Source organism: Python bivittatus, unplaced genomic scaffold, assembly GCF_059951505.1.
Source record: "Python bivittatus isolate LINGU-HERP-01145 unplaced genomic scaffold, Pbiv_v1 ctg000670_np1212, whole genome shotgun sequence".
NCBI classification, from domain to species: Eukaryota; Metazoa; Chordata; class Lepidosauria; order Squamata; family Pythonidae; genus Python; species Python bivittatus.
In genome coordinates this window covers 11821641-11846233 of record NW_028277094.1, presented here as the reverse complement: position 1 = coordinate 11846233, position 24593 = coordinate 11821641, and the positions used below count along the sequence as shown (strand labels likewise).

Genomic DNA, 24593 nt, shown 5'->3' with positions numbered 1-24593 from the left:
CTTTTTTTCCCCAAAGCAGCAAAGAGCATTAGTGACATCTTTAAAATAGCTTATTTGATATTGTATAAATTCACACAGGCCATAAGCTGTCAGATGCAGGAAGTGTTATCGTCAGTTGGGAAGAAGATAACATCACATGAAAAACAAAAACTATTGGGCTAAAACCACAACCATGATATGCACACATAGGCCTGGTTTGCCTATTTGCTTAATCAAGGTTTACTGCAGGCCAGAATTGGCTGGCTTACACATTGGACGAAGCCCTAAACCCCGATGATTAGGTCTGCACAACGAGCTAAGCCAAACTCAGAAAGCCCACAATGGCTTTGTGCAAGGCGTGTCAACCCAACTGCTGGATGTGAGGCTCACTTTCTTGACTGGCTGAAGATCCTGAAAAGGACATCTTATCGGGGTAAAGATGCTTAGACAGATGTGGTTCAGCTCTCTCTCCCCAACTGTTCCCAGCTTCTTTAGCAGAACATTGGATGATTGCTTACGATGGAGATGATAAGAACATCTGTAACGCATCCAGCCGATGCAGAATTTATACTCCAAACTGAACGGAGTGTAAACATTTGTACAAGAACGATTTTAAGCCTTGGGGACACTCACTTGGGAGTCAGCTTCCTATTAATTCTGTGAAATAACTTTAGGGTGTGTAATTGTGGGTCTGTGTAACTGTCTGTTTAAAGGATAGCGTGATGGCAAACCAACTTAGAGGGCCATAGCACATAAAGAGATTGAGGAGTTCGGGGCCAGGAGGCTACAAAAGCGTAGAGCCACATCTGAGTTTAATTTGCAGCACCTTCCCACTGCTTGAGTGGTCCTGGGAAAGATAAGGAGCTCCTGAGCAGGGGCAGAGTACTTCCCCGCCTCCCCCCAGGCTGGGAGTTCCTAGATGTCAAGATTAGAAGCGGAGAGGCATCTCTGCACAGGGAGAAGTTCCCTACCACCAAAGGAAGCAGGCTGGCCCCTCTTTTTCTCCTGAGCCTGCTGAGCACATTAGAGGGCAGAAACAGGTGTTGCATTGTTATGGGCAAGTATCAGTGCAAGGCGGATATTTGTGGGGTTTTACCATAGGTTGGGAAGGCTCTGCATGCCTCGAGGCAGTCTGAAACTTGTGGTTTTCTTGCAAGGGATCATCTGCAGGCCAGCTGAGTTTGGAGATTTCTGGAGCTGTGATTACAGATTAGTTTATGGTTTTTCTCATCAGAGGCTTGCACTGAACTGGGGAGGGCAGGGGATTCCAGGAGGTGGGCGGGGGGGTGGGGGGTTGGTATTTCGGAAGATGCATGTGCCTGGCAGGAGGGACAGAAGCGGGTCTGAGAGGATGAGCGTTCGCTCTGGGCCTGGCCAAGAAAAAAGAAACCGAGCAAAGCAATTGTTCACTGTGATGATTCTTGCCCTGATCCCCTTTTTAGAGAAGGCCATCAATTAAATGCATGAATTGATGGAAGGATTACATTGAAAAGCGGACATTCTGAAGCAAAAGCTGTCTTTCCTTTGCTTTTAAGGGAGGAATCCCTGCATCACCCAGACAAGCCATAGCTTTTCGGGGAGGGGGGGCAGGGACTGCCTTTTAAAGGACATAACCTCCATCTAGGTTTGAATACTATCTACAAAGTGTGCTGGAAATCTAGGAACTTCTTTGTAACAGCTCCAGATATCCAGAGCTCGTGGGGGGGTGGGGGTGAAGGGGGGTTTGTAGCTAGCTTTATGTCCTTACTTGATCTGGCAACCGACTCGGGCTGTTCTCCGGCTGATCAGTGCTTGGGGAAGGCTGCCCTCCTGATTTTTGTTGACCTCCTACAGGCACCCGGCTGAGTATTTTACCCACAAGCCAGGTGAAACAACCCCACTGACTGTCAGTCCCTGAGTGCATCATTGAGCCTGCGCGTGGCCCCCAAGGGTGATCCACGTCTTACTCCTGTGACTCCTGTGCGTTCTTCTCTCCTTACCTATTCCTTCACAATTTTGGAATCGTGGCCAGTGTTTTTTTGGCATCCTCACTGAGAATATGCGGGCCCCGTGGAAGCTGGCTCTCAGCTGGGGAGCCAGCAGTCGTCTGGCGTGGTAGACAAGGTCCTGAGCTGCATTTGGGATCACTGGGGCAACACCCTGCCAAGAACATTTTCTTTTGGAAAGTCGCCACCTTCTAGTTTCCTTTGGCACTTTGGTGTGCTAACTTGTGTTTTTAAGTTGATAGCAGTGATGTTTGCCTTCTGGTTCCCATCTGGGGGAGGGGAGAGGAGGTTTCTGTACAAGAAGCACCGTTCTCCCTGCCTCTGTGAGGTTGGCAGAAATTACTCTGCCATGGAAAACTTCACCCACTGAAATGCAAAACCTGTCATATCCTGTGTGGGAAAATGCACCTGAAGCAGCCCCCCCCCGCCCCAACAGCCCAGCAACCACACAGGGATAGTTTTCCATTACCGATGAGTTATGCAAAAGTCACCGCCATTCTCATGTTAATCCTGACATTTCAGAGCAGCTCTGTGACGGGAGCCGCTCTTGTTCAAGAGTGTGGGGGTGTTTCCTGGAGAGCCTCACTTGCGCAAAGCCCCTTTGCCTGGGTGATTCACTGCCCTTCAGCCACCAGATGCCTTTCTGCCTTTCCTCGTTTCCCTTTGGCCAACTGGAAGGCTCCCCTTTAAAAAGAGATGTAGCGGCCGACATGGACGGATTTGTACGCTTGGTAAGGGTGCCTGCCCCCTGATGATTTACAGCAGTGTTTCAGCTGGCTGGCTGGCTGGGGAATTCTGGGAGTTGAAGTCCACGTGTCTTCAAGCGACCAAGGTTGAGAAACACTGATTTATAGCGGTAACTACGGCAGGAGACCTATACAGTAGGAGAGTTTTCAGAGGAGAAAACCACTCAGCAGAACAGGGGAAGTCACCAGCCAGCCTCACCCATGGTCTGGGGAAAAGCCCTCTTTCAAAGGACCTTTCCAACGAAGGGGGGGCGCGGGCTGTAGGGATCCCTGGCGGGAGGCTGTTCCGGAGAGCCCCAGGCCCAGGGCCCCATCCGATGGCACGGTTTTAGCGAGGGCGCCCAGAGCGGGCCAACTCTGCCCGATCACGCGTAGGGGATGGGCGTCCCCTGGATGGCACCCGGGCCGTCGATCCGGGCTGACCCCCTTCCAAGGGCCTTTCAAAGGCAGCCCCGGGGAGAGCCCGCTGCCGGCGCCCAGAAGCCGGGGGGCGGCAGGAGGTTGGCCCGCGGCCCGGGGCCAGCCGACTCCAGCCGGAGAGCGGGCGGGACCCCGCGGCGGCTCCTTCGGCCGCGCACGACCCCAGGCGTTGGGGCGCCCGGCTTCTCGCTCTCCGTCCAGGGACGGAGGGCCCCCGGGCCCGCCCTGCGCGCTCCCCCTCGCCCCCGGGGGAGGCTGCGCCGCCCAGCGAGGCCCCTCCTCGGCCGGGGCGGGCCGGGGCGGCCCCAGCGTCGAAGCCTTCCCGTCTGAGCCCGCCCCGGCAGCCCAGCGCGGACGAGCGATCCAGGAGGAGCTCCGCGGCGCACCGATGGGGGTCCCGCCGCAGCCGCTGCTGCTCGCCCACCTGGCCGGGGTGGTGCTCGCCGCAGGTGAGGGGGCGGGCCGGCGGGCGGGGGCGGGGGGCCTGGGGCGCCTGCAGCCGAGGGAAGGAGGCCTCCCCGGCGCCTCCGGGCTCCGCTTGCCTCGCCGGGAGAGACTGCAACCCCCATCATCCCCGGCCGGAGTCTAGCTCCCGACACCTCCCAGCCCAGCCTTCCCCCCAGCCCCCCGGCGAGTCAGACGACCAATCCCATCCGCTGCCCGCCAGGCATCCGGCCGGAGAAGGGCGCTGCTTCCCAGGAGTAAGACCAGGGCGCTTAAGGACGCCTCGTTTTTGCAACTTCTAATGTTCAGTTGATCTTACCTGTGGGAATGTTTCATAATAGTAGTACGATAGCAGTAATGCCAGTATAATGACGACGACGAGGACAACATAATTGCAACAAAAACATCAACAAAGTTTACCGCAGCCCAGAAGTTTACTCGCCTCCCCCTCCCCGGAGTCCTCCCCTTCCTCGAAACAGCATCGGGGAGTCCAGCTTCTGGCCATTCTCCCCAGCTGATGGGTGGTGTAGTCCAATGCCTGGTTGGTGGTGATGGGAGGGGTAGTTGTGACCAGCCACAGAACAATGCTGTCCTTCCCCGAAGCAGACTAATTTTGGTGGTGCTGACTCTAAAAAGGAGCAGATCCCCTAGCACATTCATGAACTCCTCCCTCATGAAGCAACCCTCTCCCCACCCATCCTTTGTGTGAGGGGATCCTGCAAAGAAGTGCTGTCAAAATCACCATGGGGGGATAATTGCTGGCTCTGAAACAGAAGCATCCCCAACTTGATATATCTGCCCCACCACCACCACCATGCCGTGCTGCGGATGATCAGACTTGTAGCCCAGCTCCAGCTGGAGGGCATCCAGTTTGGGAAGGCCACCTGGGTTCTTCTCCAAGGGCAAGTTCACTGCCCCTCTTTCGCAGAAGCAGGGGAGGGAAAAGGCCATCTCCACCAGGGCTTTGCGGGTGAGGAAACACGTCTCTGTTGTCCCAGCATGACTGCAGCAAAGCCATTCAGGGCCACGGTCCAACCCAGCTCTTGAAATGGCCCCACTGGACTGTGGACAGGGAGAGGACATTCCCAGTCGGGGCACTTCAGCGAGCAAATGTTGTGCCCCTGTAGCACATTGCAGCAAAAGGGGACTTCAGTGTCACCCTGCAGTAATTCCAGAATTACTGGAAATTACTGGGTTTTCCTTTTGCTCAGAATCACGGGTTCGGCTGGAAAAGCCGCTCAGAGCCAGTGAAAGGCAGGAATGCAGGCCCTTGGCGGCCCCGGTGTGAATTCAAGGGGTAGGAACGGCTGCTCAAAGCTGGGGACGCCTCTGAGCACTTCTGTTCATGTGGATTACTTGATGCTCTCTGAGCTTGGTGGTTGGTTTGCAGAAGTTTCATTACCCAACTAGGGAACATCATCAGTGGGAGGTAGGGTGGGGTTTTCTCCCTGGGGTCTGTCCATGTGTTGTGAGATTACAGACTCAACCACAGTTTCAACGGGGAAACTCTGACCATCCTAGACCAAGCTACATCCAAAAACATTAGGAAATTCCTGGAAGCTAGGCACTTAGATGTATCAGCCATCAGTGGACACACAGAGGTAAACCACATTTATGCACCATTCAGAAGAGACAATAAAAAGCTAAGAAGGAACCAAAAAGACCGGAACACATCCTCTCCAGCAGCCAACACCCCAATAAGCAGGGATTAACACCAATCCCAGATAAATAAGGATTAATGCAGGCAAACAATCGAGCAGAAAACAGTACTCTTATCGAGGAGAAAGTCACACCCCCAGCCACACTGCTAGGGCACGCTGCTGCATATAAACAGGGAGCAGACCCCACGCCCCAAACCCCACCCCAAGTAGCAAAACATCTCTAACCAAAAAGAAAAGGAAAAGAGGTCCGGTTGCCATGACTCAGCCTCCAGACGATTCCACCTGGATGGCAGAATCTTCGTAAACATGCCCACACCCCCTCGCACGGATGATGTTCCCTAGCTGGGTCATGAAACGCCTGCAAGCCAGCCACCCAGCTCGGAGCGCACCAAGGACTCCGCAGTTCAGCCCTGAGCTACACGGAGGCTCTTCTGTTGGATCTCCTGTTCATCCTTGCGCTGTGCTGGCCTGGCCCATGCGCCTCCTGTGCCGTGCGGCCCCTTTTCCTCCGGCCAACAGCTCTAGCCAAGGGCACAACCGCAGGGCTTATCCTAGCAACTTTCTCAGGTCTTCTGAATTGCACATTGTGATGTTATGTTGGGATTTAGACAGAGAGCATGTTCTGTCTGCGCACGGGGCTTGCATAACTACTAGGCAGAAAGGCAGGCGGTAAATTCAGTTAAAACATAATAATTAGGCTTGGATGCTGTTGGATCCCATTCTTACATGGGGGGGGCTGGGGGACACCTCTCCGAAAGCTGGCACCAGACCGACTGACCGGGCAAGCTCACATAGCTAAACTATAGCTTATCTTAACAGTGGTTTGTTGGAGAGCCAGTTTGGTGTCATGGTTAAGGCATCAGGCTGAAAACCAAGAGACCCTGAGTGCTGGTCTCACTTTAGGCACCAAGCCAGCTGGGAGGCCCTGGGCCAGGCCCGCTCTCTCAGCCCTGGGAAGGAGGCCGGGGCAACCCACTTCTGAAAACCCTTGCCAGGAAAACTGCGGGGGCTTGTCCAGGCAGTCGCCAGGAGTCAAAAACTGACGTGAAGGCAGTGTGTGTGTGTGCGCGTGCATATTTGCACAAGCCAGATCAGTCATGCAGACTCTTCGTAGCTTCTCTGGCCAATTCCCGGTTTGTTCTTCTGTTTTAGCTTTTCTGTTTTCCTCCCTCTGTGAGGGTCTCTGGGGAATGCAAAGACAAACCAAGAATAAACCAGCCAATCACTAGCCAAATGTATGTCTCCCTTGGCACATCACGCTAAGCCACAGCAGGAATCAGCAAGAAAACCACAAGCCACAGGTTGAAGTTGAAGTTTATTGACCTCTTTGTTCACAGTTCATTGTATGCTGAAATTCCCGTTCTAGCCCGGCACCTCCTGTAAATCAGTCTCCTGTCGCTCGTCCTAGATATGCTGGGTTCGGAAGGGGCTTGCCGCCCACTCCTTGGTAGATCCAGCTGCTGGGTTTAATTGTCATACCTGAGGCTTTCCTTGCAACAGTTGATAGCCCTTGGAATAAAAAATGAAAATCAAAACAATGGGATCAATTTAAAAGACATGTTTAGACCCCCTTCCTTGATCCTCTTCATCAATGGGCCATTTTAAAGTGGGCTCTTTTTCTGGCTCCGCGTGGGGAGGAGAGAAGGGTCTTCGCCTCACCCCGCCCCCTTCCCCAATTCCAGAGCCTCTCCTCTGACCTCTGCTGGACTTTGCTGGGCTGAAAGACCAGCCTGCTCAGGTTCAAGGAGTCAGCCCCTTCCTGTCCTTCTCCCCACCCATCCTGTGAGAGTCCTCTAAGATCAGGTCTCTGAATCTGACCTTCACAAATCTCCTGGAAACCAAGGCTGTGTTGAATCATCCTGCTCTGAGTCACAGTCCCTGCCTTGCCTTGCCTTTCCTGAGAGGGGAGGAGATAGAAATCCTTCCAGTTTCAGAAACTAGCTCCTTTGCATGCACAGGCGACTGGAGGTCAAGTTGGAATCAGCTTAATGGGCAGGGTCCTCCCATGCCAACTGGGGAGAGCAGGGGGAGGGAGGGAGGGAGGGAGGGAGGGAGGGAGGGAGGGAGGAAGGAAGGAAGGAAGGAAGGAAGGAAGGAAGGAAGGAAGGAAGGAAGGAAGGAAGGAAGGAAGGAAGGAAGGAAGGAAGGAAGGAAGGAAGGGCCTTGTGGTGGCTGTAACCCTGTCCCCAGTTTGGTGGTGTCACAGATCTGAACTCCTTGGTGGTTTTTTCATAAGGCCAACCATCCAAGCAATTTCTTGCATCCAGAACAGCTGACATGTTTGAGAAAGCTTGGGTTAGAGCATCTCCTTTCAAGCGCTTGCATCTTCTTTGCTCCAGGGATGGGGCGCTTTGAGAGAGACCCTGGCAGGAGCAAAGGGATAGGCCCCCTCCCCTGTCCCCCAGTCCTGATCTCTTCCTGGGGGTCCAGGTGTAATTGCGACAGAGGATGCCATGTGTTTTACTGCCAAGATGTGGGTTGGGGGGAAGGTATGCCTTTTTGGGCAAATGTTAGATCCTGTGCCTCTCTGAGGATTGGCAGGGAGTCTTCTGGACTTAATCACTCAGCTGCCAAAGGTGGAGCTCCCCCTCCTCCTCTGACTTGGGGGGGCAGGGATACTGCTGACCCTGACTCAGGAGGAGGAGAGGCGTGTGCCATGCGCAGGGAGCCGGGCGGTGCCTGAACTGCCCTGCCGTTGAAGTTGGTACCTGGGCTTCACTCTGCACATGGGGGTCAGCCTGCCAACTTGCAGGTCCAAGCACCAAGCGAACCATGGCTTACCTTTCCCCCTCCCTTTGCCTTCTTGTAGGAGCTCTGTCAATCCTGTCTTCCCCGTCAAACATCAATTATGTTTTCAATGAAAGCACCTGTAACTTGAGCGTCAGATGGGATCCTGTCAATTTCTCTGTGGATTCCTGCAAGCTGATGTATCACACTGCTCTTTACAATGGCAAAACGTGGACTGAAACAGTAAGCGTCCTCTCTCTCTGGGCTTCTGGTCAAACATTGTCGGCGGGACGGAGGCTGGTCTTCTTCAAGACCGCCTGCTCAGGAGGGGACATGCCCATCTTGTAAGATCCGGGAGAGGGCTCCTTCTGCAGGAACCCTCGAGCAGGGCCTTTTCAGGGGTGGCCCCCCTCCGGGGAAAAGCTTGCCCCCATATATACAGACCACCACTTTCCAGATGAGCTTCTGTGGAGCAGTAAAACGTGGCTCAGGGAGAGAGCGTTATGTTAAATGTGGAATCCGCCCCGGTTGGTTTGCATCATTACAGTTCATATGGTTTTTGGTGGGTTGTCTTGCTTTTAATACTTATTGTTACTGTACGCCACTTGGCTATTTGGAGCAGAGTGACACAACACTGTCAATAATGAATACATGGATGAAAATAAATGCTGAATCACAAGCCCCTTGCAAATAGCGGTCGGGCCACCCCTGTCCTTGACGATCCAGAGGTTGCAGCTGGAGTTGCTGCCTTTTCTAACGTTGGAAGTTAAAATAACTTTGGGAGGCATCTTCAGAAAAGGGCCTCTGAAGAAGCTGAAAGGTTGGAAGGAGTTTGAACTTGGGGCAGACCATCTAGAGAATCCCCGGGAAGCTGAGAGAGAAGGAAGGAGAGAGACGTAACGAGGCAGGGATCTCCGTGAGATTTTCCTCCCAGGCAGCACGTGTGGGATTGTCCTGTTATGCCTAAATGCTCTTCCCTTTCCAACTTTAGGGGTGGACTCCGGACCATTTCAAGACACTGGTGGTTCCTCTGGGGAAAAATCTGATTTTTGGGCTCAGAACATCTTGTATGAAAGGCAGTATCGAGCGCCTCAAAGGAGAATGGTTTAATATCTCTCTGGCACAAAATGGTAAACCTCCAGCCGCTTGGCTTATGCAGATGTTACTGTAAGATTGGTGTCTCCAATAATTGCATAGCACCCTTATAGATATATGAGAGTCGTTTGCTAGAAAGGGGTTGCTGTGTCTCTGGAGCCGAACCAGCAACGAGGCTGGAGGGGCTTCAAGGCGAGCACGGAAATTGGGCTGGGCAGCGCTTCAGATTCGAAGGCGAAAAGGTGTTTGGGAAGGCGCCGGGTGCGAGCGCAGGAGGGGGGTCTCGGGGCCTCCTTAAAGCAGCTGCCGTGCCCTCCAGGGAAAAGTCATGCTTGTTTCGAGGAGCCACAGCTCGCTGCTGCTTCGAAAGGAGCAAGGACAAGATTCCAGCACGTACTTGAATGCTGGGGGAAATGCTTTGATTTGCACAGAGCTGGTCTCGGCTACCGGGAGGCGCGAGGGTGGGGGACGTTGGGGAATTGCTTTTTCCCTCCCCACCATTTCCTGTCTCGTCCCTTTATCACCAGCCCCTTAGCCCCTTTACATAAAGGCGATTTGGGCAGGGGTCTTTCACTTGCGTGCCTGGGCTCGAGCTGGAATTTCGGAATTGGGGAGTGTCAGCCTTTCCTCCTTGCTTTTGGGAGAGGGGTTTCATGGGCAGAGAGAAATGTGTGGGATAAAGAAAAGGTTTCCTCTCGCTTTGCCCTGGCAGGGACTGCAGAGACAGGAGCAGCTGATCTCAGCTGCCTTTGTCATAACACCCAGTGGATGGCATGCTCGTGGAAGCGTGGAAGAAATGCCAGTCATGGCACCAACTATAATCTGACCTTCAGGTCTGTACTTGAAAATCCTGTTCTTTTCTTGGCCCCAAAGGGAGCCAATTTAATCTCCTCATTACTCAGGGATTTCTTTCAGTCTCAAAAGTTCCAGGGCAGAACTGTAAAAGATTTTAATCTTGTGTTTACCACTCTTGAAATCCGTTAGGAAACTCTGAAAGAAAATCCAGGAATAGCTTTTCAGCTCTAAGAGGCAGATTCATTCAGGGGAGATACTGGTGGAAAAACATGGTTTTCCTCTCTTTTGCACCCGGGGCCCGTCCGTAGCGCTTCTCAAACTGATTCCCGTCACAACCCTTCATTCACACCTGCTTCTGGGAGGAGGAATCCAGCTGTGTTTTGTTTTTAAATCAAGTTTAGTTCTTTTTGTTTTCTGCCCTCTCCCAACCCTTAAGATTATGTTGCAGACTACCTCTTGGATCAATTAAAACAAAATGATGGCATGGTTTTTTTAAAGGCAAATGAAACAATTTAAGTTTCAAAATGTTCTTTGAACGTCTTCAGGCAGCAGAGGTCCATCTGAAGCCTGGGCAAAGGATGAGTCGCTAGTTTTCAGGATGGCATTTCTGAAGAACCGTGTCTAACCAGAAGAGGAGCGGCTACATGCCAAATACTTTAGTGATTCATAATATTTCTCAAAAGTTTATCTTATTTTGAACCATATTGGTGAAATGGGGAATATTAGATTTTGTGTTTAATATTAAGAGGGGTGGGGAGGTACCTGTTTCGGTCATTTTTTTCCCCTCTGCCCCACACCTACGGTATGGCAGTATATAGTTTTTAGCTGTAAAAGATAAATGCCTACGAATAGAAGTAGTCTTGCAAGTCTGCTTGTGCTGCAGCTCTGCCTCCTTCTTATAGTTCAGTGTTTCTCAACCTTGGCCACTTTAAGATGTGTGGACTTCATCTCCCAGAATTCCCCACCCAGCATACTGGCTGGGGAATCCTGGGAGATGAAGTCCACACATCTTAAAGCATGCTGGCTGGGGAATCCTGGGAGATGAAGTCCACACATCTTAAAGCATACTGGCTGGGGAATCCTGGGAGATGAAGTCCACACATCGTAAAGCATGCTGGCTGGGGAATCCTGGGAGTTGAAGTCCACACATTTGAAGTAAACAGTGTTGAGAAACCCTGTTACAGTTCAGTGACGGAGGCGTCTGCCGGAGTCGTTTCTGAATGTTATCTCATTGCTCTGGGCTTGAAAAAAGGTTCAGTCCCCTTTGCCCAGGCAACAGTTCCTGCATCTCTCTGTCAAGGTCATCTTCCTGACTCTCTACACTGTCCAAACAAATGTGGCTGCATTTGGAGAAAATGGAGAAAACGCCAATGAGTGAGTGAGCTCATTGAGCGAGTGAGCTCAGCTCCTTCCTCAGTTCATCCCCGTTCGATCTCTTCTCTCTGGCCTGCAAGAACAGATCTTTTTGCTCACTTCTCTTGACTTTTTCAGTCACGGACGCCTGGTAGAAGGGCAGCAGTGCAGAAATTACACCATAGACGGAGACATGTTCCACTGCGCTTTTCCGATCAACTGTTCTGGAGAACGCAAGATCGCCATTTCTGTTCGCAGCGATTCTCAAGACGTCCAGCCTGTGTGCATGATTATAAAGGAAGGTAAAGAAAAGCCTGGTAGGTTTTCCTCTTGGTGGGTCCAGCCTCTGTAGGGAACAGGGGGAGCTAAGAGCTGGATGGTCCCAGTTCTGAAGGAGTGTCTTGTTCTGGCCCATCTTGATGGTTCTGACTCTGAGGGTTATAAGGAGTGGCCCACTGCGATGAGGGGGATTCTCTTCCCCATCTGTGGCACTTTACAGGATGTGCAGGAGACACTGGAGACCCTTCGATGTGCGTCTTGCTTTGAAGCTCACAAATACGTAGGATGGGAGACGGGTTCATTCGCATCACGGTTTGCAAACTCAACTGACTCGCGCACCCAAGTGCTGTCGTAGGCTGATGCCTGCCGCTTGCAAAGGCGGCCGTGCGTTTGAAGCTACAAACGGGAGCATGTTCTGAGGAAAGCGTGACCAAAAGTGGGCATCTCTGGGTGAGATGCACAAATGTGTATAAACCCTGTATATTAGGGAGAAATACACATTAAAATGAATATATATTTTTGCATGGGCTTCGTTAAAAAAAATTTGGAAACTGAGCCACCAAACCTCAGGTCAGAAAAAATGAAAATGGAATGAAATGAAATCACAGTTGACTGATCTTAGTGTGTTTGTAGGAATAGTAAATTGTGGCACTGAAACAATAGTGCAGCATTTGCTTGTCTATTTTCTTCCAGATTATCTAATAAAGCTTGACCCACCATCAAATCTGAAAGTCATACAGGGCAATGACGTACTTTTTCTCACATGGACTCCTCCTCTCGCGTGGCATGGCATATGCTATGAGGCAGAAATTAATGACAGAATTGGCAGCGTAAGTTGTTTTTGTATTTAATTTATTTTTTAAAAAAGAACAGGGTTGCACCGCTTGAAATACCCTTCATGGGATGTAAAGATAATGATGTTGGCATCTGAGCTGTCTTTGAGAACGGCACCAACACTTGTGCATTTGAACCACGGTTGCTTAATCCCGAGCACTCGAGGGGTACTGGGACTCCAATTCCCATAATTCCCAGCCAGCGTAGCAAAAGCTGGGATAACCTTAATCTCCATTTTGCTCATCACGGTTAGAAAGTTTTCTGCCACCTTATGCTGCGACAAATTAAGAAGACTAAGTAGAGATGGTGAGGTTGTTTATACAGGTAGCAATATAAAAATATATTAGATGGTATTACGATGATGATGGTGACCACAACAGTCTGATCACAAATCTCATCCAGGAAGAGTTCCACCCAGGAAGACTGAAAGTAGACTCTTATATGTGCCCCTTTGTGGAATATCCTCTCTGAAGGCAGTGGGGATGTTAGATTTTCCGTGGCTCTTTTTTCTAATCCTCTCTCTGCAATTCCCAGAATCCCCCTGGGCCATGCTGGTTGGGGAATTCTGGGTGTCAATAGCCCCAACAGAAATGGAGAGAACCAGGTTTAATTCATGGTGGGGAAGACCTCCTGCTCTGGTCCAGTGAAGGGCCCCCCCACACACACACATTACTTGGATCTTGGAACCCTGGTATATAAAAAGATCCCTTCAACGAGATCGTAGCCCTGGTTTGGTCTCAATTTCCTTATATTCCATGCAATTCCCGAGCTTAATTTCAGGTGGGGGCTTTTTTTTCACTGTGTGTGACTTTTAATAGATAGTACGGCTTGTCTCAGAGGGCGAGGTTGAGATTAGCTGATCCTCCAGACATCAGCGCATGGATTGGCTCTTCGCTAGGTAAAGGGTCTCTTCCCCAGAGAGAAAGAAGACTCAAGAGATGGTTAGCGTCTCGTTTTCAAGAAGCCCGTCTGCTGGTCCTGACAAAAGTCCTATTTCATACAAATGAGACGGACTGTGGATTCATGGCCAGAGAGTTCCCTCTTCCTCCTCTTCCTGAAAGTCAAATGTCAAGATCCTTTTTCTATCCAGTCCACTAAAACGTCTCATGATTGGTTGGTAGACAATGAAAAGCTGTACCTGTTTCCTTTAAAGCGTTACGAAGACAATACCAACATAACCATCACCCTCGAGCCTAAGAAGTATCACACCCTGAGAGTGAGGGCCGTGCTGGATGAGGTCGGCACACACTGCTCCAAACAACGAGGGCCCTGGAGCGAATGGAGCGAAAGAGTGCACTGGGGTGAGGAACCTCTTTCTCAGGAACTGAGCGCCCGAGCTGGTTCTGCTTAACGTGAACACCATACCGCTAAGATAGTACCTTGCACTGGCTGTATTTTGCCTTTGAATTAACTCCAGGGCATCATTCTGTGTTGCACCGAACATTTCTGGGTATCTGGTTTAACGTTATGGAATGAATTCAGCTGAATTCATTTGGAAGGACTATTTACATCACACTTTTCTGCTAGTGCGTAATCGGTTGGCTTGGTGGCCCAAAGTGAATCCGGTAGGACGAGAGAGGGACTCCAGATCTAAGGATGACTTTGGTGGGTGGGCTTGGTTTCTGGGATTCTTTCAAATGGTTCCAGTCCAGATTTGCGTTACGGACCTTGAGCAGAATCCTTGGGACCTGGGTCTCCGGAGGCTACAACTGCAGGACCTTGGATAGTTCCAAGCCAGTAGCCACCTCCCTTGAAGCCAAAGTTCAGCTAGAGCCAATGATGTCTCTCGGAACAGAGACACACCACCTAGCTTTGTCCCATCCTAATGAGGGGATAAGCATCAAGTGTCCTGACTCTGGTTCCCATGTATGCTGCCTTTGCCATTGTCGCCTAGAATGAAAGCAGCTGGTTCCTCAAATGAATCTGACTGTGAAGCGATTGCTGGGATGGGAGCAAGGAACTGGGCATAGCTTCTCTGAGCTTGTGCCTTTGATCAGTCCTTCTGATCTGGTTTACTCCTCCCTGGTTGCTAGTCGAGGGCTTACAATAGTGACAAAATTTTAAAAATGGAACCAGCCTTGAGAAGAGACATCTGGGGGGTAGGAGAGCACTCTTGAAGTCTCTGAAGGGGTGTCACACAGAAGACCAAGATCCAGTTGTCCTAGGGGACAACTAGGGAATCCTAAGGCCTAGGATCATTGTCCTAGGGGCAGGAAGCAGAATAAAAGCTTACATGATAGGAAGGCAGATTCTGGTTGAATGGTAGAAAAACATTTCTAAAACCATTTGATATTGGAATCCAGAAAACACTTGCAAAATTGGATTTGTCAAGAGTGTTGTAATTTGAATGCGCTGAACACAGGATTGGCCTCGTCACTCCCACATTGCTGGAACGGGAGAGTAAGCAAGACCCCTTCCATCTGAGGAAGAGCTGTAGGTAGGCTTCATAGGTTTCACATGTTCACATGTTTGCCCAGTTGAAGCCATAGTATACAGACATGAGCATTGTGATGAAAATGACCATATGCCTCATAGTAGTATCCTTGTACCACTGTCTAAAAGCTACGTGAAATTGGAGAATCCACTGAGCTACCTTACTCGGGGTCAGGCTGTTGGTCCATTAATTTACTCCTGACCGTAAACAGCTTTTCCAGGTGGAATTTTCCATGTTGCCTACTCCCTGATTCTTCTAACTGGAAATGTCTTCTGCATAAGAAGCATGTGTTCCTTCACTGTACTTTGTCCTTTGCAAATCAGGGGCACATATCTTGTGTAAGGCTGATTGGGCACACCTAATTTACTATTTGGATTTTCAGCAGTTAAAGCTGCCATGGCAATCCCCCCTGCTCCCCTTGCCAGCCTGTCTCAACTGTTCCTTTGCAGGGAGGATTGGAATCTGTGTTCCAAACACGTGATGTTGCAAGAAGTCCTTATCTGGATGTGTGAAGCTCCAGCCACATCCTTTGAGGGCATCTATGTTTTCTTGGCCAGAAATCTAAATTGTACTTGACTAGCCTAAGGAATGAGACTTTCCACCAGCTTCCCTTACTGTCTTAAGGAAACAATTTAGCATTGGGGGGAGCACCTGTGAGCTATTCTAGCATCACCGTAGCTTTTTGAATCTTAATCTAGAAATGGTGTCACTGTCCTTGCCTTTTTAGATGACCGAGAGAAGAATGGAACGTTGACCATCGCTCTGTTCGTCATCATTCCGTTATGTGCTGCAGTCTTGACTGTCCTTCTCCTTGTTCATCTGAAGAGGTAAGAAACTGATTACAGAGATTTAGAGACTTCCTATCTGTTGGATCCCTTCTATGAACTGCACTGTTGCTGGGCATTTGTGACTAAGGCAGAGAACTGAAGGGTTTTAGTGAGGGCCTCTATCGCATTGCCCAGCCCACGGGCAAAGGGTGAAAAACTCAAACCTTCTGATCTGGAATATTCTAATTATTTTGTTCTCTCCACTCTGCAGGATTCAGCTGTTGATCTTTCCAGTAATTCCTGACCCTGAAAAAGTTCTGAAACGAATGTTTGAAGATCAAAGAGAGGAGTATCAGTCAGTTGGGCATGCATCTGAATTCATAAAACCTGACAGAATGAGTAGGTGAAAGAAACTCAGACACAAAATACGAGGAGGGGTGTCGATGGGGATGACAGTCTGGGTTTCTCTGTGAAATACATTCACACTTAAAAGCTAAATAACTAGTTACTGAATTAACCCATTTCATAGAACACACTGACCCAGAAATGAAGCATATAGGTTGGCTTCCCTCAGCACACTAAGCCACAGAAATGCAAATCTGAATTAATATTAGCCAAGTGTGTGAATATAGCTGTTAGTGTAGAGGAGGACAGAGGTCACCTTGAAGAGGGAATGCGAGGGCAGTTACATAAACACCAGCTTAGCCCTGAAAAGGAGGAGGGGGTGAAAAAGAAACTCAAGATTGACTCCATTCTCTTAAGTAGAAGAGGGAAGAGGAAGAAACTGTGTCAGGCTTTCAAGATTTTGTTATTATACCCCTTAACAGTAGAGTTAAGTAGAGTAGTCCTTCTGGAATCTGTTTCCTGACCCAACCCAACATCTTCAGAGTACAACCTTTGAGTGAATCTAACCAGGTTTGCTCCTAAGCAGAAATTGTAGTTCTTCGAAGACGTTTGGCTATCATGCATTTCTGGGCGAGTGAGGAATCTTTCATTTTCCTTCTGTGTGTCCCCAGGATGTCTTGCATCATTTCATTGGCCTTGTGTTTGTCTCTTGTTCTAGAAACAGAACACAAGATGAGCTAGCCAAGGAAAACCGTTCGCTTATACTCATGACACCTTCAGGAAATGAGAAAATCAGGTTGCTGTCTTGATATCGAATGACTTTTGAATGTAAACCAAACAAACCAAATACTGCGGGAAAGGGACTGATCTGAGAGAGAACAGAGAGCCTCTTGGAGAAGCACCTTTGCACACATTCGCTAGGGTCTGTCCCTTGGAAGCTCCAGCAAATGCGGACAGGAGGAGCGGAATGACTTCTCTTCACCTGGAACTTTCACTTCCCCCTCGTCACCAAGGTTATCCCATCAGGAACTGAATTTCAAGCCACGTGGTAGCTTCTGTGAAGTAGCACTGGCTCTGGAGGACTGGTGTTTATATATATGCGTGCCCCTTCAACAGCTACAGAGTTGCCCACAATCGAACTGCCAAAGCTTGACTTCCCCTTTAGCCATACTCAAACTTTGTGGTAGCAACTTAGCCCCACCAGGATAAATCCAGAATCACTCAAGAGGAGGCAGAGTGGCAGGCAAGACTGGTTGCGTCCACAGTTGTCCCAAGGGATGAACTTTTCCTTCCGGTTTCGTGTCGCGCTCTTGTCACAAGCGCATGAATGTAGAAAGTATAGGAAGGAGTTTATGCCTATCTTGATCGCCTCAGGTTTTGACGCAGTAGCACTGATAGGAGCATTCAGACCATGGAAATGATAAAATAGCACCACAAATATGAGGCTTAACAAGACCATCGTCAGCCTGGCTACAGCCCAAAGCCTGAGCAGTTGCACAAACCAACACATTGTGCTTAATGACTTGAGTGTGTGTCCAAATCTGTGTTTACAGGGGTGTTTTTGAACTGGTGAATTTCTCTTTTCCAGCAAACTTGTATTTTTTTTCCTTACCAACTGGGGAAAAGGCTTGAGATTAATTTGTATGTTTTTCAGGTTCTATAAAAAGTTTGTTGAACTGTACAATTTTGTATAAAGAATGAACAATACTTTTTTCTAATAGAAGAAATTGTTTTGATTTTATGATATACTTTGCAGTTTAGTACTTAAAAGACCCCCAGTGTGGATGTTCTTACTTTTTCCCATTGATTTGTTCCCAGGGTGTATTTGGTTCCCAGGCCAAGCAGCAAGTTTTTTGGCAATAATGGTCTAAAGTTTCTCAGTAAACCATGTGGCAGCCTCCCCGCTTCTCTTTTAATTTAACACATTCACAGCACAGCTTATACAAGAATAGTCTGCTGAGCAGAAATCCCCAACATGCATAATATATTCCAAACAGCATAACACAATGTCAGATTAAACAGTGTCACTGATGGTTCAGAGCCCTGGTGAATAAAGATGCAGGCACCAGGCAGCTATTCTTCTCTGTAGTCACCAACCATCTCATCTGGAAGGTGGTGGGAGCATCCAGGAAAGGATTCTGGAAGGAGACTTTAAGCCCAAGACGGTCAGACTTCTCTCTCTTTAGCTTTCATGCTTTCTAGGGATCATCCATGCCCTCTCTGCTGATTTCAGTTGGACTCCATACGACTAATCTTACTGGGTCATCACCTGCAACATGCACGCCCTAGTCACCACCCATCTGGATTACTGGAATGTGCTCTATATGGGGCTGCTCTTGAAGAACGTTCAGAAGCTACAGCTGACGCAGAATACGGTAATCTGGATAGCGCTGGGTGTACCACGATATATCTCAGCAACCTCACTTCTTTGAGAGTTGCGCTGGTTGTTGATTGGCTCCCAGGTGTGATTTGAGATGTTGGCTGTCACCTTTAAGGCCAGTCACGGATCTGGTCCTGGTTATCTGCTGGATTGCCTTCCCCGGTCTTCATCTGCCTGTCTGAGTAATCTCAGTCCCACCTCTACGAGAATGCCTACAGGAAATGGGCTTTTCAATAGCCACCCCCACACTTTGAACCTCCCTCCCCAGGGGCTTTAGGAGAACTGTCAAGTCTTGTCTGCTCTGTCTGGATGTTTGAAGGACTATAAATAATTCCCAAGGGCTTAGCATAGGATTTTTTTAGCCCCAGCAGGATACTGGGAACTGCTCAAAGTCAGGAGGAGTAGCACCTTTGCAAACTAACCGATTTTATCAAGCTTTGCTACCAGACTCCTGATTTTTGGCTACCGTAGACTAATCCAGCTCTCCTACAATGGGATGTGCTGCGTGCCTTTGCAAATGTCGAAACACCATCTAAAAACTTACTGATTTCATTTAGCTTCCTAACTCTGATTTTCTGCTTGCTGTTTCTTCTATACCCCTTCCTGTTTTATAAACCTGCCTGGCTGAATTTATTCATTACATTTCTTCTTTGAGGTGACGTGTTTTGAGGTGGATGAAGGTGGAAACACCATAAGGTTGTTGAATTGTTAAGGGTTCATCCCCATCCTCAACATAATTATCCACAGGGCAAGACACAGGTTGGGTCACACGTCATGCTATGTCCTGGTTTGATCATGATTTGTTGAATAAACCACAATGTGCTGAGTTTCCCTAACATACTCAGCTGTACATTGTGGCGTAGAACTATCATGGCTGGTTCTCTTCCTCTTTCTCACTTCCTCTTCCAGCAAAAGCTAGAGATTCGTACAGCAGCCTACATCTTTTCCCACACCATTTCTTAGCACAGGAATCCTTTCTGTTTTTTGCAAGAAAGAGGTGTCAAGCCTCACTTTGGCCACAGAGTGCTCCCGCAGGATCCCATTTATTTATTCGTTTGTTTATTTTTAGAGCCTCTCTTTTTTCATTCTCTGTTCAGCTTCCAAATATGGTAACAGGGCAGCCCGCCGCATACCATTGTAATAGGAGCATTGGGCACCGGATCAACTAATTGCTCAAAATCCCAAACAACAGATAAATGAGACGTGTCTGTGAAAATGGGGGATCTCCCCAGATGTTGAAACCTCGTGAAGAGGGTGGAAGCCCTTCACCCAGTGAATGGTGCTTTCTTGCTTCAAAAAGATGTAGCTCTGTGTAATTTTTGGAGGTCTGCAGGACGGATCGCAGATAACCCAAACAGATTCTTGTGGGGAAAAAGAACAGCCTCAGATCTGATTATTTGCATAGGGCGTGATGAAAAGAGGCCATTTCTCAACCCCTTTTTCAACCATCTCTCTGAAAAAAGAGCCACAGCATTGTATGTTGCGAGCTTTGCACATGTCACAAAGTTGGAGAGCCATCACCTTCCTTCCTTTGAGAAGCCAGAAGCAGAGTTTTTATGGCGTCATATAAACTTTATAGGAGTAACATCCGACGCCAGGGGGCAGAACAGAACCACCGTGAACGGACGGACAGCTCTTCAACACCCTCCCGGCACTAAACTTAGAGGAATGTCAATTTAAAGAATTTTTAGGGAGGCCAGTGTAAAACATTCCAGCAGCTTCTTAAAAATCTTGTATGTTAATCACGCAAACTTTATCTCATGCAACTTATCTTGTACGTTAACGATGGGAACTTTTTTTTTAATCTTGTATATGACACCATGACAAAAATGATCCCACCCTTCAGAAACTCTCTTTTATTGTGGACATTGGGGTGAGAAGAGGAAAGCTCAGCAGTTAAGATAGCAGGTATTGGCATAATCTATAAGAAATTAAACTAACAGAGGGTGGAGCACATATTATTTATCATTGCATTTATATCCCACCTTTTCTCTTGAGAGCGCCAGGCAAGTATGTATGGAAGATGGGGGTCTCTCTCCACAATAAACTCCTAGACATTTAATAAAAGACCCCTCCCTCACCTTTGGGTCGGTTTTGCCCTATCACTTTCCTTCCACATATCAGTGCTGCGTTATGCTTCCTTTTTCATCAGGGGACCGTCAGAAAGCAGTGCCCATGTCAGACTCGACCAGCAAGGACTTACGGGCAAAACTAACTGCAAACTCATGAAAGTTTGTTTCAAGAAAGGAATTTGAGTAAGAATGAAATGGGGTTTTAATTCCAGATAGGTAGGCATAAAGTTGCAGCCCAGGTGATTAAACCGAATTGATCCAGCTTTGTGCCTTCCAGCTAAGGTTTGGAGAACGATTGGCATGCTGAATCAGCCTCCTGGACGTCTGCGGTGCACACGTTTGGATAGTTACGGGATAGATCATCCCGAACCAGTGTTTCTTAACCCTGGCCACTTGAAGATGGGTGGACTTCAACTCCCAGAATTCTGGGAGTTGAAGTCCACCCATCTTCAAGTGGCCAAGGTTGAGAAACACTGTCCTAAACTCTCTTTATGCCTCATAATGTTGCTTCGCTTTCAGAATGACAAATACAGAGAAAGACATCAAAAGATAGGCAGAGCTTTGATCACACCATCATGACTTTTTTGACCACACCCTGCAAACAGCCCTGGATTTTCTTCTTCTCAGAAGGTGTCAGCAGAGCCCAAATGGAGAGAGAGGGGGAGATTCAAAACAGCCTCTTTTATGGCGTGGGTTCTGCCTCAACCCCACATCTCATGACATTCTGCCTTAGCGGCTGTCTCATTTCTGACCGAGTTGGGTGCTGACCCTCAAAGCTAAGAAGAGCATTTGGGTGTTGCTAGCCCCTCCCTGAAAGGAATGCCATGACGTGCCTCCTGGCTTTAGAGCAAGCAACTTCTCACTGGACTTCTAGGAGTTGACAAGTTATACATTTTGGGGGGCTGTTTTGGAGTCGCTCCAGCTTTTCTAGCCCGCTCGCATGGAGACCTTCGCATCTACCAAGCCAGGAGGTGAATTGGTTGTCAAAAGGGATTCTTCACTTCTGGGCTGAGAGAAGTTGTTGTTGCTTTTCTGCCCCCTCAAGGATGGCCGGCTGTTCTTGGAGTCAGGTGGTGCTGCCAAAGTTTGTTTGGTGCTCCTCGAATTCTGAACAAGGGGCCCCTCGGCCACTTGCCGGAGCCAGGCCTGCATTTCATGCTAGATGCAGAAATACACCTGCCAATGTTGTGTGCTGGCTGGGCATTGTCAGATTCCACTACAGGTACTTTTCCCAATCTGCTGCCCTCCAGAGGAACTGAGCTACAGTTCCCATCATCCACAGCCAGCATGCCCAACAGCTGAAGGCCTTGAATTGGGGAAGAGTTCACTACAGGGAGCAAAAAACGTGGTTAGGCAGAAGCTGGTTCTGACAGCACAGACTGATACCAACTGCGTCATCTGTTTCCTGGAAAACGGTCAGTTTGGCCAATGGATAGGAGGAGAAAAGATAAGGAAGGTTAAATAGGGTTATTCGTCTTGGCAAGAAACAAGCTGCCAACGTGGAATTGGAATGAGACAAGGGATGCAGAGGGCAGCGATGTTGCTGATCAGAGTTTCTGAAGGGTTAACTTTTCTCACAACGCAAAGCCTCAAGCCGGGATCGGAGGAAGGACTGGAGACAAGGAGGGTTATGCCTCACAAACATCTCTCCTGATCAGCTACCTGTGGAGGGCAGTGTAGGATGTTCGCCAGGGTGAGTGAGACCTGCACTGGAGGCCCAAAGACAGTGGATGGAAGAGGGGTAAGCTTTCATGAAAAGGAAGCAGAGAAAGTTGATTTCTCAGGCAGGAAGTCCTGTATGACTACACCAATATGTGTCTTGCACAGACTTAGATGCATCTCATGCAGGGGGAAATTCAGGAAGTTATTTAAAAAGCAACCAGCATGCTACGTTTTCTAGCAAGGCACCTTTACATGGGCAAAGTCACTCTCTGCTGGATTTCTGCCTGATAAACAGGTATTGGAACACCTGGACATCCAGTACTCTTGAGTCGACCATTGGCCTGAATTACACACTGCTGAGCTGAAGAGACTCCCTTCTGGTTAAGCCTTTATCATCAGCACCCAAGGCAGCCCTTGGAAGAGCCCCCCTTCCTGTTTCTGCAGAGATGCCCAAATCCACGGTTACGGCAGTCCTTCCGGGAGGCCAGCCCCACGGGCCTAAGAAGCGTGCGCATTCAGACGATGGCCCTACCTCTTCACCAGAGAAAATGAATTCGAAGGGTCAAGAAGACCATCTCTTGGATATCTGCGAGACATTTCAGAGAGCGAGAGGAGACATCCTCGAGGGTCCTGAAGGCAAGGGGCTCTTTCTGCGCACTTGCTCTTCTCGTATTTCCAGAATTTGAAACTTGTTTAGATCCTGCCTTCGTAAATAGTTAATTAACATTTTTGGAGAAGTATACCTTGCTTCCTGAGAATGCCTCCCCCCCCCCCACTTTACTGTGGCCTCTTGTTAAAGTACTAAAAAACAAAAGTCTTTAGACACCAACACAACTGGTTAGGACAGGTACTCCCCAGGTAGTTCCTGGCTTAAGAACGCCCAGTTTAAGGGTGACCCATAGTTAAGAACTGAGCCCGTTGTAGCAAAATTCAAGTTGAATGCACAAGGGTTTGAGTTCATTACGCAATACTACTTATACAGTATTACACAGTAATACTGTTCTGGCTTCCATACAAATTCGACTTAAGGACAGACCTTGAGAACGGAACTCGTCCTTAAACTGGGGGCTACCTATACCTTTCGTTCTGTCTTTGGCCAGGGCGCCGCTGTTGGCTTTTTCGTTTCGGCTCAGGGCAGAAAGAAGGCTGTGCCTCGGTTTGCAGGAACTGGAACTGGAACTCAGTGCCTGGAACTGACCGGGCAGTTCTTGGGAGTTCTGCTCTGCTTTTTTACATTTCCTTTTTGCAAGCCCCGTTGCTGAGATACAGAGCGTGCCACAAATGTTTATTTTAATGGAAACAGCTTCTTTGCATTCTCAGCGGTTCTCTCAGGCTGCCGTTTGGTGTGAATGCTGCTTTTGAAGTGATGGAGGAGCATAAAGACCAAGAGGTCAGAATTTTTGCTGCTCCAGTGCAAAGACAAAGTGAGGAGGGGGAGGGGACGCGCAGTTAATTAACGGTGCATCTCAAGGCTCAGCACAATTGTCTAAGGATGCACCCCTAGATTTCCCATCTGTGGGGCTACAGTTCTCCATCCATCCATCCATCCATCCATCCATCCATCCATCCATCCCTGCTGGCATAAAATTGGCCACCCCCATCGTCAATTCCACCCCTGCTTCTCTTCCCATTCATTGCCAGTCCTCTCCAAGGAAATGGGTGGCGGAGCAGAGAGGATTTTATGCACCTTGGGGCTCCCTTGAATGGGGTCAGAGGAAGGGGGAAAATGCCCCTTTGGCCCCAGGGTACTGAGGAGGACTTAGAAGGCTGAGGCGGCGGTGGCGGCATCACGGGGACCCAGTTCTCAGACTCGCCGCCCAGAGTAGGGCCTGCTCTCCTGAGGCCCTTCTCAAGAGTCACTCACGCCTAGGAGTGTCTTTGTCTCTCAAGACTTTCACCAACATGGCACCATTCCCGCATCGGCTGAAGTTCATTTAAGGGAGTTTTTTGGGGGGGGTTATTTTCGAAAGAAGCGGGAAGTGCGGCACTCGACCTCCCGGCCAGCATCTGAGCTTCTTCACCGCTGGCCACGCTGCTCAAGTCACCCCCTTCCTCATGAAAACCTCGCCGAGGCCAGCATTAGGGTTGGAGCCCCCGGACAGAGCTTGCGGGGTGGCGCAGCCCACCCTCCTCAACGACTTCAATCCGCAGGCCCCCGTGGCCTTGCCGGGCGAACCCGGTGGGCCGCGGGGCTGCGGATGAGCGCCCCCGACCGCCTCAGAGGCCGAGCTGCACCGCCTCCCCCCTGGCGGCCCCCGGCAGGGCCTCCCGTCCCACGGAGGCGTCGGGGGCAGCGGGCGCCGCGGCCCCAACGACGCCGCGACTCGGGTTTCCGACCGGCTCGTCTTCCCAGAACGAGGCGGCGAAGGCGGACGGAGCGCCGCCTCGCACGGGGCTTCCGACGGGCACCGGCCGCCTTTCTGCCCTTTCTCGGAAACGGGGGGGAGGGGGAGGGGGAGGGGGAGGGGAGGGGGAGGGGAGGGGAGGAAGGCGCGCCCCTCCCCGGCGCCCAGCGCCGCAGGTGGCACGGAGCGGGCGCCCAGCAGGGGCGGACCGAGCGCGGCGGGGAGGAGCAGAGCCTCGACCGCCCCCCCGTTTGCTCAGGAGGAGGAAAG

General features: G+C 49.7%; 1 protein-coding gene across 4 annotated transcripts; it reads left to right on the top strand.

Moving 5' to 3' along the window:
• Nucleotides 1-3283: 3283 nt before the first annotated feature.
• Nucleotides 3284-17548, top strand: LOC103062434 (interleukin-13 receptor subunit alpha-1). Of its 4 annotated transcripts, XM_088151568.1 has the most exons (11): nucleotides 3284-3579; nucleotides 6388-6536; nucleotides 8045-8205; nucleotides 8954-9092; nucleotides 9770-9890; nucleotides 11344-11522; nucleotides 12178-12314; nucleotides 13472-13619; nucleotides 15480-15579; nucleotides 15791-15922; nucleotides 16583-17548. In XM_088151568.1, exons 2-11 carry the CDS (start codon nucleotides 6473-6475, stop codon nucleotides 16671-16673), a joined length of 1272 nt encoding a protein of 423 aa, XP_088007694.1. In that variant the 5' UTR covers nucleotides 3284-3579; nucleotides 6388-6472; the 3' UTR covers nucleotides 16674-17548. The 4 variants fall into 4 exon arrangements, with proteins under 4 accessions (XP_088007694.1, XP_088007693.1, XP_088007692.1 ...); XM_088151567.1 differs by lacking the exon at nucleotides 6388-6536 and having other exon boundaries at nucleotides 11344-11507; XM_088151566.1 differs by lacking the exon at nucleotides 6388-6536 and having other exon boundaries at nucleotides 3289-3579.
• The last annotated feature ends 7045 nt before the right edge of the window (nucleotides 17549-24593 follow it).

What these genes read in the sequence shown, in the direction of transcription:
- LOC103062434 (XM_088151568.1), top strand. Translation starts at nt 6,473, where the DNA reads ATGTCTCCCTTGGCACATCACGCTAAGCCACAGCAGGAATCAGCAAGA. An exon ending in AAGAAAACCACAAGCCACAG is followed by an intron (nt 6,537 to 8,044) that starts GTTGAAGTTGAA and finishes GCCTTCTTGTAG; the next exon opens with GAGCTCTGTCAATCCTGTCT. An exon ending in AACTATAATCTGACCTTCAG is followed by an intron (nt 9,891 to 11,343) that starts GTCTGTACTTGA and finishes TGACTTTTTCAG; the next exon opens with TCACGGACGCCTGGTAGAAG.